The sequence below is a fragment of the Glandiceps talaboti genome, chromosome 18 (genome assembly GCF_964340395.1).
Source record: "Glandiceps talaboti chromosome 18, keGlaTala1.1, whole genome shotgun sequence".
NCBI lineage: Eukaryota > Metazoa > Hemichordata > Enteropneusta > Spengelidae > Glandiceps > Glandiceps talaboti.
Genome location: NC_135566.1, coordinates 5,483,795 through 5,501,996, shown reverse-complemented (window position 1 = coordinate 5,501,996; position 18,202 = coordinate 5,483,795). Strand labels below are relative to the sequence as shown.

The 18,202-nt window shown below is 35.2% G+C and overlaps 4 protein-coding genes across 7 annotated transcripts in view; 2 read left to right on the top strand and 2 right to left on the bottom strand.

Moving 5' to 3' along the window:
* Window positions 1-7,112, top strand: part of LOC144449058 (two pore channel protein 1-like) — a 67,277-nt gene extending 60,165 nt beyond the window's left edge. Inside the window, exons 10-12 of the mRNA XM_078139470.1 lie at window positions 967-1,088; window positions 4,566-4,643; window positions 4,976-7,112. Of these exons, the coding sequence (XP_077995596.1) occupies window positions 967-1,088; window positions 4,566-4,643; window positions 4,976-5,137 (362 nt within the window). The 3' untranslated portion in view covers window positions 5,138-7,112. The remainder of the gene's footprint in view (window positions 1-966; window positions 1,089-4,565; window positions 4,644-4,975) is intronic.
* A 430-nt stretch (window positions 7,113-7,542) lies between these two features.
* LOC144449468 (large ribosomal subunit protein mL44-like) lies at window positions 7,543-12,475 on the bottom strand. Its single transcript, XM_078140006.1, has 9 exons — window positions 12,380-12,475; window positions 11,184-11,316; window positions 10,621-10,799; window positions 10,033-10,108; window positions 9,800-9,884; window positions 9,342-9,413; window positions 8,913-9,061; window positions 8,354-8,436; window positions 7,543-8,141 (listed from the first exon to the last, which is right to left on the bottom strand). Exons 2-9 carry the CDS (start codon window positions 11,273-11,275, stop codon window positions 7,924-7,926), a joined length of 954 nt encoding a protein of 317 aa, XP_077996132.1. The 5' UTR covers window positions 11,276-11,316; window positions 12,380-12,475; the 3' UTR covers window positions 7,543-7,923.
* A 371-nt stretch (window positions 12,476-12,846) lies between these two features.
* On the bottom strand, window positions 12,847-15,943 carry LOC144448793 (synaptic plasticity regulator PANTS-like). 3 transcript variants are annotated; one of them, XM_078139085.1, is made up of 4 exons: window positions 15,575-15,943; window positions 15,195-15,240; window positions 14,482-14,600; window positions 12,847-13,706 (listed from the first exon to the last, which is right to left on the bottom strand). In XM_078139085.1, the coding sequence occupies exons 1-4, from the start codon at window positions 15,599-15,601 to the stop codon at window positions 13,590-13,592; spliced, it is 309 nt and encodes a 102-aa protein (XP_077995211.1). In that variant the 5' UTR covers window positions 15,602-15,943; the 3' UTR covers window positions 12,847-13,589. The 3 variants fall into 3 exon arrangements, with proteins under 3 accessions (XP_077995211.1, XP_077995212.1, XP_077995210.1); XM_078139086.1 differs by having other exon boundaries at window positions 15,716-15,943; XM_078139084.1 differs by lacking the exon at window positions 15,575-15,943 and adding an exon at window positions 15,347-15,550.
* Window positions 15,453-18,202, top strand: part of LOC144448792 (uncharacterized) — a 48,810-nt gene continuing 46,060 nt past the window's right edge. For both annotated transcript variants that reach the window (XM_078139082.1, XM_078139083.1), the window contains exon 1: window positions 15,453-15,541. The gene's annotated coding sequence lies outside the window, so the exon portion shown is untranslated. The remainder of the gene's footprint in view (window positions 15,542-18,202) is intronic.

Genomic DNA, 18,202 nt, shown 5'->3' with positions numbered 1-18,202 from the left:
CTGGCAATGTTTTTCTAAATTGCAAAGGATAACCCAATTATAATTTGACTCTATCTTTCATTTCTCTGTGTGTTACTTTATCATGTTACATGTAGTTCAGGAATGTTGTTCAATTTGTCAAGACTTTGCAATCAAGTGAAAAAGAGAGGTGCATTTTTATGCATTATTCATAAATGCCAGGTTGGAATTCTACGGTAGTAACTCTACCAATAACAAGTTAGTAAATAGAATATTACAGAACCTGTTAGTAAGCAACAAACTCCAAAATGCATAAAACTTCAATATCTTCAGCCCATTTGAGAGCAAAATTGCAACCTAATACTGTCGTTACTTTCATCTGATTAATATTGTATTCATAGTGTGCTTCCAGATGATAAAAATTGTTGCTCTACTCTCCCAAGTGTAATTTTCAGCTGCGTGATATCTTGCCTTCCTATCATTTTACATTCCCCAGCATACATGTATACATTCCTTCTTCACAGTTTGAAGCATTTAATTTGAAAAATTGATGACTTTAAATGAGAGAAACGACATGTCATACTGCTGTTACTTTCATACTTATCTGTTATTTATTCATAGTATGCTTCCAGATGAGAAAACAATTATTCTACCTTCAACACCTCATCTCCTTTGGGTTTTTATTTTCTTCCACTTTTTTGATATTTTGCTGATAAAAATGCAACATTTCAAAAAAAAACATATAACAAATTTTTTTTCAGTATTTTCTCTTGTAAAGTGTAAGTTCTGAAAGAGATAACCAAAACATGAAGATTATAATATAAAATTTATCACATTTGCTAACAAAATTAGAACCCACAATAGACCATATTCTTCCCTAGTGTATTATTCCAAGTACAGCTTTTGAAATTCGTTGACGCCAATTTGAAATTCCCAAATGATCATCTCTTATTCATAGTTTTAAGCATCCTGTAACCATTTTTATTTGGTTTGAAAATTGTTCTTAAGCTTTGGAAGAAAGAATGGTTGAAGTCGACATACCATTAACAAAAAGTGAGCTTGAAAACAATTTCCCTCGATATTTAGCTGACTTAGATCTAGCATCACTACACCAACAACTCAGTCAAGTGGTGAGTAGAGACTTTTACGTTATATAACATGATAAGAAATATCAATTTTGTTCATATTTGTAATTCTAAAACACACATTTTTTCATCTACATGTACTCAGTGCTAAAAATCTTATGTATGGAATACTGTTGAATAGCATATCTTTTTGCTTCAAGCATGTTCCATCATCATTTTGAATTTTTCTATAACATACAATTTTAATTGGGGTTTTTCCTCTTAAAAATGGTTAAGCTTTAAGGCTGAAGTGTGAAATTATTACCAGTTCATTCAATTTTAATCTTTCATGGAATGGTTTCCTCAAAAAACCCGGTGAAGCTTAGCCTCAGGTCCTGTCTACATGATGGTGTTTTCTCAAATGAAAATGCAACTATTTTGTTTCATTTGCATCTACCATTTATATGAAGACACCAAAACACCATGAAAACGTACGATTTGAAAATGCTGACAAAGGTGGATTGTTTTCAATTAAATGATGTTTTCATTTGGATCTATGTAAATGGGTGGAAACAGAAAGATTAAAACAATGAGTTGTGTATTCTAAAGTGATCGAAAATACAACAATCTGAAAACATATAAATTTGACCCCAGGAATGTCCACATTGATGATGTGATCAATGTGGTCATTCCTGGTGATGTACTCTATGCACACGCTTTAACATGTCCAACAGGATCATTTTACAATTGTTCTGTCTCCAGTGTTTCCATGTAAATGGTCAAAAATGGTTTTTGCATTTTTTGTTTGAAAATGCCATGATTTACAGCTTAATGTTTACTATGTGTGACATTGTTAACCATCTCTTTCAGTTTTTACCATTTCGTTCAATTTCAATATACGTTTCCTCAACAAAATCTAATCACGAGTTTCATGTTTTTGTACTGATACACATTGAAATGTACATTGAAATGTCACTCACACTTCATACCCATACTAATAACATATTCATGGTATTGAATGTCCTATAGTATAAAATTTCTAATTCAGTTTTAACATGAAATCATAAATGAATATTTTTTCAGGCTCCAAGGAATATCTATTGATCTTTGCTAGATATATTTATATTGTGTGTACTAGATCAACACATCACAAGTTTAATTAGACACAAAACTTTAATACTGTCAATCAATCAATCTTTGATACACTACATGCACACACACTACCAGAGAGTGTGGTATGGTACAATATTTTGAAAAAACAAAATGAAATATGAAAGGTTCCGAACTGAAAAAAAAAGTATACAAGCTACTTGCTGCATGGAGCTACATGGAAAGTCAGCACGTATCTGTGGGTTTTAAGTCCCCACCGGACGAAGTCCGGGACGGGGACCTATGGATTGGATTCCGTCTGTCCGTCTGTCCGTCCGTCCGTCCGTCCGTCCGCAGCCGTTTCTTGGAGATGCCTGGACCGATTTTTTTCAAACTTGGTACAGGGGCAACATACAATGGCATACATATGCACGTCAATTTGTTTCATGATACGATCCAATATGGCCACCTGGCAGCTATTTTGTTTGCAAATTTTCCCTGTCTAAAGCCATAACTCAGACATGCTTGAACAGATCTCATTCAAAGTTGGTATTAGGACAGTGTTCTATGACATACATGTGCATATCCATTTTCATCGTGATATGATCCCCCATACCCGACCAATCCTTTATTGTTGTAGGCATGTTCCATGTCCAACAAGCAGACACAACATATCTAAGTCTGTTTGATTTAGGTTCACAAGTGTTGTTGCGTGATCAGAGTAGTGATAATTCCTTAAAACCCAATCATAGCGGGGACTATGTCATTCTCAATGACTTGTTTTTTAATAAAGCAAGATCAAGATAATTAATTTCATTATCATTTTTAAGATTATTTCTTTTTGTGATATAGTGAAAAAAGTAGAAATATTAATATTACTATAACAATTCTGGAACAATATAATTCTTTCAGATTTATGCGCCTTACATGAAAATAATAAGTGAAACTCATCATCTATTTCATTAGTATTGCATCTGTGACAAATTCTTTCATTTATAGATAATCTTGGTTTACCAGAACTATTATAGTCATTTGTGTTATGGATTCCAATCAAAGGAGTAACATAGGTAATCAGATTATATACGTTGCAACAGTTGTGAGGACTGTTGTATACATGTAAATCAACTATAAATCTCATATCTAATTAAACTGATCCTTTGGTTCTTTTCAAAATACTAGAAGTAATTTATATGTTTGTGCATCTCTGTGTGTTTGTATATCCCTTTGTATACACGTCTTTCATTATACATTCATACTTTCAAAAATAGAAATGTTATTATATTACCATGTCAATTAGTCATGCCGAAGATAGCACCAAAGTTGTGATTCATTGTGTTTATATTTGATAACGCATTCGTAATTTCAGAAGTAGGAATTTTGTTATTAACATGTCAACAGCTATCTAATAATGGCAGAGATAACACCGGAGACTTATAAGATTGAAGTAAAAGTACATTAATTCTATCATAATCAGAATAAAGTTGATGATACTATAGTGTGTAATTTGAGTGAAGTTGACAAACTTTAATAGTGGCAAATGGAGTCATGATGGTCGCATGCTAAGAGTGGCCAGCATGGAAGCTGCAGGTTGCAGGTTTTAGCCCATTCGCTGTCATTTGTTTCTGAATGGCTAAAGTCATTGGGCAAGATTTGAACCACGATTGTGCCTCAGTCAACCCTGCTGTATAATTGGGGACCTGGTAGGATAGAGGTTGCAATGTGAATACTTTAATCCTATGTGCTTATAAAGGCTGCAGTGGATTGTACATATATTCCCCAGGGAGTTGAGGAAGTATAAAGGGCTGCTGCTGCTGCTGATATAGATCCGTGCCAGGGGTAATAATTATAAAGTGCTTAGAACACACAGTGGGAAAGCACTATATAAAAAAAAAAACACATTAAAGAATGACTTGTTAAAAGATGTCCATTGGACAAGTACTATGAACAAACTGTGTCACATGAAACAATTTGATGGAATGGTAATTTTAAAAAGTGTCAGGCACACTTTGATTTGATGGACGGTCCAAGGGACATATCCACTACTTGTAACATACTCATCCTGTGGTATCCAGTGCAATTGTTTTTAATTAGCATCTGACATGTTGTCATTGTAGTCTGATGTTACTGTACATGTTTTGTATGACAGTTGTTGACATCATTGTCTGTGCTATACTTGACACCAGTGTATCCTTTACTTACAACACAAGTTCATTTGTATAATGCACTTAAGGTATAATGTTAGTGCGACCTACTTCCAAAAAATTTGCCCATGCGTATTCAGCTAAACTACATCCAGTACTGAAATACCGTACATACAGCTTCAGTATTGTCAGCATCAGCATTCTTCTCATTTGAATTAAATTAAATTTGATAAAAATCCTCTTAGCTGAACTAGTAGTAAGTTATAATTCCAATGTCAAAGTCACACAATATCTGTGTTTTGCTTGATTTCAGGAGAGTTTGACTTTCCGTGGCTTACGAGGTACTACAAAGGCCGACTTAAGTTGTATAATGTACAGGGATGAGGTTAAGGTGAGATCATTCAAAGTCTGGGTGGGTGGGTGGGTGGGTGGGTGGAGGGATGAATGGAAGACTGAAGGAAGGAAGGCAATGATGGGCCAGGTGAATGGAGGGAGAGTGGGAGGGAGGGAGGGGGGGTGGGTGGATGAGAGAGAGGTTGGGTTGACGGGGCGATGGCATGAAGAACAGATGGGTGGGTGGATGGATGGATGGATAAATGAATGAATGAATCACATTGCATTGTATATTGCAAAGCAAAATGTATTCAAATAATCAATCTGTTGATCATTATCTCTTTGCAATACAATTTAATAGTTGAATTTATATCTTTCCTATTTTTACAGACATGGATAGCTGAGGAGGAAGCAAAAGGTAAAGCTGACTTAAGACATTTTCTACATCGCCTCACATCACAACAAAGTGTACAACAAATTGAAACTGCAGAAGGAGGAGAAGAAGAAGAGGCAGAGACAAATTCAACACACCAAACAGCTGTGGTTGTCTGATATTTTAAAACATTTTCCAAAAAGCTCACACTACCGTAATTCATTTACTATTAGACATGAATTTTAAAGATAATAAACATGATAAGTCCTTATATTAAAGCATACAGTTTGGACACCCTATTTTCAATTGTGTCTTTTCCATTCAAAAAATAATAATCATGGGAAAGAAACATTTAACAAAGACTTTTGATATATCTTAAAATACATTTATTTGATGGAAATAATATCCAGGCAGAATAAGTATATGCATGTTTCAGTGAAAAAAAATTCTTTAACTTTAAAATTTGATTTGCAGCTCTATCCATGATATATGAGAGTACAGTGTTTTATGTTTTGTGCTTTAAATAAATATTTCCTGAAATGTCATGAGCAAGATAATGGAAAAACAAAAGGTTGTATAGTTTGGCCACTAGGGGCAATAGTTCAAAACTGAAGCTTAAATTGCAGATAAATTTCTGAGCGTAGCATTACATGGTAAAATCAATGGTATTCTGGCAAGTCAATATAATTCTGCTTTTCTTGTTGAAACTAATACAGTTCTTATCTGCATCTTGGTCCAACCTTATTGACAGAGGCGACAACAAAAATAATTTTATTCAACTATTTTTTTTTTATCTTGCATTATAACTCATTGTGTTCATATATACTTCAGTGATTGGTTGAGATCATATCACATGGTATGGAATATTGACCCATTGTGACCTCAATTTGCATACAGGGGTACTATTCACATTCTATTTTCCGTAGGACAATATTCACATTGCACAGGATTGGCTTTGACTATGGAAAGAATATGTGCCTGAGAATGTGATGTGTTATAAACCACTTATTGCCTTGCCTTATTCGGGCACTAGTCGACATCATATTACGCCTTGTGCTGTTAGGTAGCAACTATTACCCTTGACTTTCAGCCTTGGAAATAGTTGCTCCATACCACCCTCGGGGTAATAGACGTCTCCCAGTGCCCTCATAACCAGGCAATAAATAAGTGTATAATATAATGTATGTTTTTACTGTCATTACTTTAGGTGTTCATAAAAGTAACTGAGGCAAATAAATAATACCTTGTTATATTGTTGTATTGAATATTATACCTCAAACAAGCCAAGTTGAATGCATTTGAACAAAAAATAGAGAATTTATTCCCTGCTTCTTGTACATGACAATGAACTATGTCAATGTCATTAGTTCTATGGTGCTGCAAATATGAATCAAAATATGTTTTATTTAAATTGCATTGCATTATTTACCAGATTTCTCATAAAATATGCTTACAGAGGTATTTTTATATTAGTCCCCAATATTTTTCTTTATTCAAATGGGAAATACTTTTCAGTTTGTTGGATCTCGTCTTTCAACACGTAGTGACAAGGACCCTTAGGTCACTTGTATTTTCTTGGCCAATAAAGAAAAATACTGGGGAATAATATCTAACTTTGGCTCTCATCTGTATATAAAGTACATTGTCTTTTAACTAAATATTTCATTACTAGAGTTAGTAATAGGTTTACAGGGTCTAGAATTATTGTAGAGTTTCTACTTACTGTATCTCCATTCTTAACTTTTGAAAGCAGTGAAGAGATTATCATGACCATTGACTTTAATCTGAAATTGACAATATATTGCCAAATACCATGATTCATTACATAGACTTCTATTTCAAGTCAACCCAGCTACATAATTGGGGAACCTGGTTGTTATGTGAATGCTGTATGTGCTTTAACAGAGGCTGCAATGGATTGTAATAGGGAACTTGCAATCCAGACTGAGCATGCTCAGATGCAAAGGACTATGGGATTATCTGTGGTTATCATAATCTAATCTGGAGCTACCGATAAAATTAACCCCCCACAATTGTCAGGGTCACTATGAATTGATTATTTGTGGTTACAAACAATACAAGTTGGGAAAACAGATTTTAACATTGAATACTTGACATTCATTGTCAATGTAACCCAGATGTAAAATATGTATATATGTTGAAAAGAATGTATCAGTAAATATAACCATTTGAAAATAATCATAGTCTGTTTTGTGTTGTAAATAAATGAATTTGACATGAAAGCTGAATTATCTATGCTGGTAAACCTTAGACTCAAAGATTAGTCCTTTCTGCTTATCATTGAAATGATGGCAATGTTAATCGCCCTCAATGACGAATAGTTCACTCTAGGTAGATATGTTGGTCTTTATAGAGTGTAATGATCACTTACTTCACCAGGTGGTAAATTATCAAAGGGATATATTCACTGTAGATGGTGCTACTCATGAAAGGGAAACTCATCAAATAAACTTACAAAAGTTTAGATACTGAACTAAAGACACAATACCCTATCAAGAATAAAACGAAACTGGAGGACATGTGATAGATTTTTCTTTAATTCACTTTCTTTTAAATACTCTCCATTTGTATAAAACACAAAAAATAATCATAGTTTACCACTCCAAGTTTTCTATGCTGACCTTTGACCTGTGAATTACACAATATTTGTATTCCATCTACTTGATCCATAACAGATTATCAGTCCGAGGTCAAAGTTCAACAATTCCTTAGGCTTGGCAACCTCTTAGGGCCACTGCCAAGTCCTGGGTCTTCCTTGCCTAAGCCAGTTTTCCCGTTATCACATGGAATGATCCATAATTGCTTGAAAATGGACTGTACCAACACACAAACAGGGATTAAATGAGGGGCAAACACTAATATAGAGCTGATATACCATTTCTAAAAATCCCACTTAGAATTGTCAATAATCTTGGAAAAAACCAAGAGATGGATCAGATTTGTCTCAGTCTTGTAGTGCTGTCCTTTCTCTCTGGTTTATACTCATCATTTGTGGGACTCTATTCTGTTCCATTAGTAGTTTTATAGTATTAGCATGCAAATATTTGCCAGCTGGTCCATCGATGGGTAGTGGTGGTGACTTTTCCGGATTTGTTCCAAATATATTTTTGAGAGCAACTCTTGTAGCCTGATCTTCAGCCTCCAACACTGAAGACCCAGGAGCTGTGAAGAAATGATGAAAACTTGTCAATTAAACCATCAGCTACAAATATTTTGGTATATATATGTCATACTATTTCTAACATTACTGTATCAAGTGACATCAGTTCACTTGCAAACTTAGGGTTCAAAAATATTATAGGTGGCATGTTTTGGAGGCTACATATCTTTCTTTGCGAAGCTACTGTGTATGTTACAAGGCAACAAAAACTTACCAAATCCGATGAGTTCCTGATCACAGTAGATACCAACCATGTACATTGCAACAAGTGTTGATGAACCTGTCTGACGAATCAACCTTAAAAAAAAGGAGGGAAAAAAGAAATGCAAGCTACATCAAATACATTATAATACATTGGTTCTGAACACGTGATGACATTTACAATTTTGTTGATCATGAATGCAAACTTGTTGATCAAATGCACAGAATTCCATAGTAATAACTCAACACCATCTTAAATTTCAAACTGATTTCTTGCTGGAAACAGAAAACTAGACTTTATCTACCAAGATAATTTACATATTTACATCTGGTGAAAGGAAAAAACTGTTCATTTCATATAAGAATATGAAAACTAATTTTTACTTTCAAAATCAAACAAATATATCCTGAATATATACACCTCTGACAATGCTGACGAAATATCTGTGAAAATTTGACCTTATTCTCCGAGACTAATTTTCTGACGAGGAATATCAATATTTGATTTGATTTGATACCACGAAACTGTCATCTTCAATGTAAATAAATTGTCTTCAAGGAAACTATCATACCTTGGTTCTGGTAGTGCCTTGCCTTGTTGCTGTAGTATTTCTACCAATAACCCCATTGGATTTACTAGTTCCCAGGAATCATTTATATCCTTCCCTATGAACTGTGGCAGGAAGAAGTCTCGAACAAACAAACCTGTCCGGTCAGGGCCCTGAAGGTACAACAAAATACATAAAGAACTTTAGAAGCATGATATGTGTATTCTTGACATCAAAATTACTAAACTCCTGAAATATTCAGTTTATAGTAACTTATTTCAAATTGATGTTTGATTAAAACTTGATATAGCAGTAAAAAGTGTACAAATTATCAGTGTCTGCAAAAAAATTACATAGAACTGGTATTTGTACAATGTGTTCAAATTTTTTACTGCATTTGTTGGCTTTTGATACACAGATGTGTTTACATTTAACACAGAATTACTTCCTCACCTGGTCTTGAAGTAAAGCTCCTACAACAGCAAAAAACGTCTTCTGTACAACATCTTGAGGAAATGGAAAGATCTGCAAAACAAGTATGAGCAAGACGGAATGAAAAAAGTGCAAATATTTTGAAAATATTGGAAATTGAATGCATGGAAAACAAGAACATTGGGGCATTTCCAATGCATAGTCAAAGTTCAAATGCATTTAAGCTCAAATCGCAAATTACAAGTAATGACATAACAGATACATATAAACAGCAAAGAAACAAATGATCATTGTTTTGTCATTTTTGACTACACTGTTGAGCATTGTGAGTTAGTTAGCAAGCATACTCATAACAAACTTTCCAGTTTAATAAGCAATGAAAACTATTGTGGAAAGTATCACATGATACCATATGACATTTATATACCAATCAGGTGCCACTAACAACTTGCCTTCACTTCAAACCAACATGAACTTACCGGATATTTGATGAGATCAGACACACCTAAATTACTTGCAATATGTGAAGATACTTCTATACTTGTCAAATGATCCTTAGCAGCACTGAAAACAAAATATAAAATAACCAATGAATAACACACAATAGTGTAACTTATATCTCTCTGTTGTATCTCTTGATAACATATTTGAGACCAAATACATAACTGTTTCAATATCATCATAATTTGAATGAGTACAAAAAATGGCATACCTTATTCCATCATCAGGATAGTTGGGATAAACAAGTCTGAGATAAGACTTGATGTATTCCGATGTGAAATCTACACCTATCAAAACATGGAAGAAAACAAAGATCAAAAGATGTAAACTTAGTTGTATTTAGAATTGTTTGAAAAATGGAACTTAACACTGTTGTGACTGTTATGTCACAAACCTGTCATGTGACTTTAATTCTTGTGCTATCTTTGTCACAAACTTTGGTGTACAGTACACTAGTTCACAGTAACATCCTGACCAATCAACGAGTTTCAATTTCACTATTGTTCATCTATCTCAGAGCTTTCAAAGCATGCCCTAAAAAGTCGACCTGATTGGTTACCATCAACAGCTCAATGACCAATAGGGTGCCTTGTTGTGTTTACAAGTTTTAAAGATGTCAGCACCCATACCTTGTGATGATTCAACCCTGATAAGGGAGGTTAGGAGAGTATAACAAAAACGGTATAATTGGTCAATTTGTTAATGGATAATGCCAGTTTGCCACCAGAATATAGGATAGGATAGCTATTGTAATCCTTACTGACAGTTATGTACTATGTACTTTGTGAGATGATGTTACCTATTTCTGACAGTTCTTCATTATCTGGCATATCAAGTTCACCATCAAGTTCAAGTTCTTTTCTTTTTTCTATTTCATTTGTAACAAAGTTTGGATGAGTAAAAGCAGCTCTCAATGTTTCTTCATTGAAGTCTTCACCAAGTCTTTTAGCAAAGGCATACAGTTCACTGTTGTAGTCCCTGGATATAAGATAACAACACAATATTTTAATAAGGAGATTTGAACAGAAGCGGTGAACATCTAGGGACTCCCACATTGTAGTCTGTGATGGGACGACCTCACACATCAGTCAACCCCTAGCAACCCATGTTGCTGTGCACTGCTCAGAAGGAACATTTATTGTGTGTGTGTGTGTGTGTGGGGGGGGGGGGGGGGGGGCAATGTTGTTTCATTACTTTCTAAAAGTGTTTATTGTGTACATGACTAACAAATTATCTAATGTATCTCTACTCATTTGGACACTGATTTATGGACTGCAGTGACATTGTTTGTTTAATTGTCTATTGTGTTCAACTATTACCGTTACTATATGAGACAATTTCATTTGATTTTTAGATACTTACCATGGTAACTCGGCATGTTCTGATCTTGGTTTTGGTAGCGGTGGTCCATACTTCCTTTCATGTTTTTTCCTTTGTTTCTCTAAGAATAGCATGTAATGGCGGTGCCATTTTGATTCATTCCTGACACTGTATTCTATGTGGGAAATACATGTAGACATGTATTATAACATAATCCATTAGACTAGCTTGAAGGCTGACATTAGCTGTTGACACAAGTTACATGTAATAGTATATGATGTGTATATTATATATGCCAATTGAGTATTTTAGTAACTGTCAACAGATATCAAAACCAAACACTACAGTTGTGCAATGTTTAGTATTGGAGTTACATGTACATATAGTTTAGTCCTGCTTGAATACGGTGTAAGTCGTCCCTTGGTGTTGAGCGAAATACATGCACCGTCTGCAAGCAGGACTACATGTAGTTTAGATCAACTCAATTATGAACTGTATCATTGAGGTGTACTTTTACAGTGCAAAAATCTATCAATCAATATATGTACAATGTACATGTAAATACAAACCCCTTACAATACATGTACAAATGTACTTGCAGTCCGGGTGTTCAATTCTCCAACGTGTATCCCTACTCCTGCTTGCATACGGAGTAATCCGGGACTCGATTCTGACAATTGTCCCTCCTATTTCTCCGAGTCAAGTCAGTAATATAGACTCGTGCACTGTCTGTAAGCAGGACTAGTGTATCCCCTACTCCTGCTTACAAGTTACACGTTACAGATGAAATATTGACTGTTGTACCTCTGTCTGTGAATCAGTTATGCACTGTATGTTACTAGCAAGACTTGTATCTCCCTTTCATTTGTTCATAATATAGGGATAAGAAAACTAGTATGGGATGAGAGGCCCTTTGCCTTTCCATACAGATTGATTCAAGTGCCTGTGCTTTGGATGGGTGTGTTCAGGTTTGGATCTCAAAATACAGTCATCTGAGCAGGTCCAGCACACTATCCTAGCTAAAACGATACTTTTTGCTCGTATTATATGGCCTCCAACATTTCTCATACATGATGGGAGGGTAGACCCATCCAACATGATTGCTAATGACATGGAAAGTTTGAAACGGGAGAGGACACTACACTGGAACACAGGCAGAAAAGCACATACACTTTCCGCGATCTCACAAAATGGGCCGCATGCATGTGTTCACAAATGAACATTGGAATCTGAAATACCTGTAATAATTGGTTTTGGTGTCCTGAGAAACGTCCTGCCGATATAGCGACCCAAGATTAAACTTCTTACACCACTCACACATGTGCAGGTGATGGCCGCCATCTTGCAGCTGACTAAGCGCCCTCAACGAACGTATAGTAGTTTTTGAACAAACATAAACGAAAGGACCTGTTGGGAAGATCACCGACAGTATGAGGGCGGAGTAAAATATTATTTCTTTTGTTTTACATTCTCTGATCACTTTCTCTACAGTAAATTTATGTCCACTACTATCATTTGCTTGGATAATAAGCAGAAGAAAACGATAGAATTCGAAAAAGGAACCATAATTTGCTTTATCATTCATTCTTTTGGAAACATCACAAGAAATGATAACATACCAATATATACTATCAACAAAACACTTCATATTGTTATATAAAAACAAAGCATACACATTTGTTCAAAAACATTATTTTATTCTCCTATGTTACAAAATTACAATTCAACAAACATTTTCTGTCCTTACATGAAAATGTGGAAAACAAAAATTCTACTAGTTGCCAGAATCCTGTCACACTGACAAATGTGATTTATAATCAACATAGCCTTCTCAATTTAAATTGTATGTATGGTAAATGAATGAATATCACTTTCAACTTCAGCACATATGACTAACAATATCATGTTTTTCTGAACTTCAGATTGTGGAACACTACAAATTTGGATCTGGTATTGATCTTGGTCTGATCACAATGACTTAGACTAGTCTATTTTTCAAAAGGGGAGGCCAACGAAAGGGAAGGTGGTAATGACTTGATTAACTGTCATCAATATGCACGTAGTTACCATGTCAGTATGGCAGTGTCAGCCATTCATGTTTTATTGGTCTTTCTCATTCTCCCTTCAGCTGGCCTCCCCTATTGAAAAAATAGGAGAGTCCAAAACACCAAGGTCAGGCTGAGAGCTACACCAGATTCCTAAATTTTAACATACATGTCTTCTGCATTGTAAACACTCACTGAGTAACGCAGTACTGACCAAAATGTCTCCTTTTCTGATTTCAATTGTCAAGAAACTGGAGGAGCTGAGTACCTGTACTCAAGTGACCCCAATGTGATTGACATAAAAAGTGTTAGAAGTACAATCATCTCCACAAAATAGGCAATATTTCTCAAATTTACAAAGTCACAAGTCTTCTGTGGTAGGCACACCAAACTGCAGTTTTTGTTATTTTTGGTCCAAGGGCACATTCCAATTTTCAGGTGGTGATGTCCTTAATTCCCATACAGGTGTATATTTATTCTTTTCTTTCAGTCTTTTCTTCTCTTTGTCTAATAATTGTTGCTATATACAAGAAAATGTGATTATGATAAGATATTAAAAAGTTATCGTTGTGGCTGAGAATTCAAATCATGGCAAAATGTCAAAGGCTCAAGATGTTTTCATATTTTGTGCTAAAATCTTTTAACTTTAAAGAAATGATGACAATGAGACTGATATAGATTCTAATTGTCTTACTACAAATAATCAACTTGTACAACATATTGATACATTACTTATAAAAGTAGTTTTGTGTCTTTCTACAAAATTTAGTACAATCAGATGAAAGAAGTGTCACAATATTCAAGTTACCAAAGTTCCAGTCATTTTGCTAAGCTTTGGTCATGGCCACCTATCATGGCCATGCATGATTAGCCACCAAATAAAATGTGTGTAAAAGAACTGTGTGTTCTTAAAAGAGCATTTATATAGCAGTGTATAGGTGAGTTTTGATTACTGGCAGTTGCTAATAAAACATTACAGCTAGAACAACATTGAAATGAATAGTAACTTCTTGTCTGTTGTCTTTAGGATACAGTATCAACTGTTCTTGCCATCACCAGGGGCCCCCCAAAACAAATTGCAAACAGCACTCCAAGTGGTCAAACCATGAAATCTTTTATCTTTCCGATAACCAGAATATGGTGTATTGCACATTATAATTTTAAATTCTTAATACTGAGTTTCAAATTGCAAAGTCTCAGGGTTACGTCAACATCTGAAACAACCCAAAAAATTCTATTTTCATGTTTTCATCCCCATACTGGCACTTCATGACAAACTCACATCAAAGTCTTACCTTGGCTTCTAAAGAACCTGTTCTTTCCCAAATTTTACATATTTCATAATCTAGTTTCATTTCCTCACAGTTTGGACTTCTGCCATAGACATAGTGAGAGTGAAACCAATTTCCAATTGCTGAAAACAATATCACATAAACATATGTATCTCATTCTAACAATTCAATCAAGCATGAGTGATCACTGAATTAAATATGATAGAATATTGAATGTCTGAAGACAAACTTTATAAAAGCTATTTGAAATTATTTCTTCACATGTTTGAACACATGTAAATGTATGCATGCACGAATACATACATACATACATACATACATACATACATACATACATACATACATACATACATACATACATACATACATACATACATACATACATACATACATACATACATACATACATACATACATACACGCATGCATGCATTTACAGTTTACAAGTAATATTTTGTATACTTTTACCTACAAATTCATGGTCTACACTACATTTTGTGTGATTATTTTCATTCTCACCATGATATTCAAATACATTAATGATTATTACTAAGCAGACTGTCTAGAAAAAATATGTGTGTATATATATACATGTGGAGTGCAATGTACCATACAAGTAGGGCTAACACTTAAACAGTGTAACACAGTAACAGTATATTAGTAATATTACAATAAAACACGTGGTATATGGTATGGTAAACCATGAACACACTTACATTTGCAGTCTGACCACCTGGTTTTAAATATCGCACACGAAAAGATCTGAATATGGAAGAAAAAGAAAGAAAACAGGCATTAATTTTTTTTCGTATTGACCTATTGTAAACACAGTTTCCTTTAAAAACTACGTAACATTTTTGAGACAAACCTGCGAACCCTCTTGCTGATCAGCTGCCATTTGGAATCTCGTTATTTCACGCTAGCTACGTGACCAGATCACGAGCTTCCGGGTCGACGCGTCAGCTTTACTTTCAAAATAGGCGAAGACGACAAGTGCATCTCGTGAAAATTTCTACAAATTTACTGTCTTTGGCAATGATTTAACATCATAAGGTGTCTACAGGTAAGGAAGTTATAGTTTCTACATAATATTTACCCATAACACGAGAGAAAATGTTGCCATTTATGAAAAAATAGCTCAGAGACACGTCGAAACGACACGAGTGCATTTCGATTCAGTGAGACTTCTCGCTCGAACTTTAAATACAAAAATGCCATGACACGAGTTGCTACCTACACCATAAACACTGTAACACATTGGAGACAGTCAGTGTGTAGGTGTTTAGATACGTAGAAGATGAGGATTGAAGGGACACCTTTGCCACACATCAAGAATTTACAGAGATCTCGTGTATTGCCGAAATCCAAAATATCAACAAACATTGTTGTACTTGTAGGCGAACTATCCAACACTCAATAGCGAGCTTTGACAAACCATGGAGGTAGGATCGAATGACTACATCAATGCACAAACTAAACTAGAATAACTTTTAATTTTCGGAATGAGTCACAGGGTTCGCACGGTCCTGGAAAACCCTGGAAAACCCTGGAATTTCAAACCCTCCCTGGAAAGCCCTGGAAAACCCTGGAAAAATGCGCCCTACCCCTGGAAAACCCTGGAAAATGATCATGTATAATCGATCAATTAATATTGACGATCGTCATGTCTGTGCTCGAGCCACCCATTCATATGATTCTGAATCTCGTAAATGTGAAATTGCGAAAATATTTTCAAAGTCTTTCGCCACGCCGATTGAACCCAGACAGTCAAGCGATCGTTCCACGAGACACTTTGCCCCACAGACCGTGCCTATTATAGTTGAATGGGCGCCGGCCACAGTGTTTCTTTTGATCTTGCATATATTGCTACTCCATACATCTCCCCGTCGTCATTTCAGGGACATGATATTGTAACAGTCCCGGCCGCGCCGGGGTATTATGTACAGTAGGTCTGTCAACAAGATTATCGTAACACTGTAGCGAGTATCAACGCATCATCAACCTCGATTAGAAATTGTTACAAGTTCGGCGCACCAGTCGACTGATACTACAAGACAGGGCTAGGGCCTAGAGAAGTGCAGTTGAATTTCCGGGTTGTGGAAGTACAGTTGTGCGTCGATAAATGGGTATTTGTGTTACATGTTCTAAAAGAATAACTACTGTTTTATGTTGTCGGTACAGTAACATTCGTCAATGGTCAAGTTGAGTTGAAATCGCGATGTTCCGCAACTCGCCGGATCGTGGCATCCGTACATAAACATCGAGACGCAAGCGATGAATGTATTCAGTTATTCATAGCTCGAAATTTCGTTCCGTAAATGACGTTTTTATTCAAAATTTTGAAGAAAAAAATTATTTTAGGTGGCTTATAAATCTAGTAACATCAAACCATACAATAACGAGGACAAACTTTAGTTTTTGATTTATTTTTCTGGATATGTCTGAATTAGACTGACGAATGCTGCGACTCAATCTTACACGATCAATGCACCAGCTTGACGAAACGGCTGCTTAGGGGGTAGGACAGAGGTTTCTCCGTTAATCTTAGCGTGCAAACGTGGGTTTTGAAACCAACATCTTGCATAGTGTCGATTGTCTTTAAAATGTTTTGTGACATATTATGGGAGCTGTTGTTGATTTTTCTCGTCCACATCAGACAATTAGATGTCATTCAAAAAATATACTTTAGTGTCAACACCCCTGGAAAATGTCCAAAATCAATATGAATACCCCTGGAAAACTGACGAAAAACCCCTGGAAAGTCCTGGAATTTTGTTTTGCTTTAAGTGTACGAACCCTGGAGTCAGAGAGTCAATTGATGTCTTTAACAAACACAGTGTTCCCTGAATGATATAGTTTTTTGTTTTTTTTAGATGACCCACAAAAAATGTAACTTTTAAGGTTAGATATTTCTAGTCGCCCATTGGCTAGAGTGCATGGTTTGTCACCCCATCCCCACCATGCACTACGGCACACACCCCAAAGACACATAAGAATGACATTGAGGTAATTGTACAAATCTGAAGCAAATCGTGTTTGTGATTAGTTTACAATGTAATATTTCTAGGACCTTGGTCCCTAATCCCAGTTCTGCACAAGACTACCTGTACTTCTGAAATGTAGTCTGCTAGAATTTTAGAAAATCTAGTATGTGATAGCCAAGAAGGTACAAAATATATTATTTAGTAATTTAGTAAAATCATAGGCTCTGTCTTCACTTCATTGTCTGCGATAAAATCAGTATTATTTGTCTAATAATTTCAAAGAGCTAACTTTTGGATGCCTCAAACTGTATGATTTCGAAAAAAAATTCCATTGAAAAGATACCAATTCATGGAAAGTGTATGAAATTTTGTTTTCATTGGAATGTTAAACTCGTTCAACCGTGGAACTTAGAGTGGGTGATACTTCCAAGATCCATGCTCCAACTAAAAGGGAAAGGTTACTTCATGAACTCAAACAAGTACATTTCCATGTACAATGTCATGTGTGTCGGTAACATACACATAAAATAGAAATTTGAAGAATATTTAGACAGTCATACATCAATGCCTGTCAAATGCTTTGTCCTTACAATAACTTGTTGCTGTGTCAAGTACTATTTTTGTTTAGAAAACATTTTACAAATTTTGTTTAGTATCCATGCAACTAACTTGAGATATACGTCAATGGTAGCAGACAATATACTACTGTATATTTTGTATACATGTAGTTGATTGTCAGT

Excerpts from the sequence above, each read along its gene's own strand:
- LOC144448793 (XM_078139084.1), bottom strand. The coding sequence starts at position 15,376 with ATGGCAGCTGATCAGCAAGAGGGTTCGCAG. Across the intron at positions 14,601-15,194 it reads CAGGTGGTCAGACTGCAAAT|CAATTGGAAATTGGTTTCAC; the intron begins GTAAGTGTGTTC and ends TATTGTTTTCAG. Across the intron at positions 13,707-14,481 it reads CAGGTTCTTTAGAAGCCAAG|CAACAATTATTAGACAAAGA; the intron begins GTAAGACTTTGA and ends TCTTGTATATAG.
- LOC144449468 (XM_078140006.1), bottom strand. The coding sequence starts at position 11,275 with ATGCTATTCTTAGAGAAACAAAGGAAAAAACATGAAAGGAAGTATGGA. Across the intron at positions 10,800-11,183 it reads GAACATGCCGAGTTACCATG|GGACTACAACAGTGAACTGT; the intron begins GTAAGTATCTAA and ends TCTTATATCCAG. Across the intron at positions 8,142-8,353 it reads TCAGGAACTCATCGGATTTG|CTCCTGGGTCTTCAGTGTTG; the intron begins GTAAGTTTTTGT and ends ATTTCTTCACAG.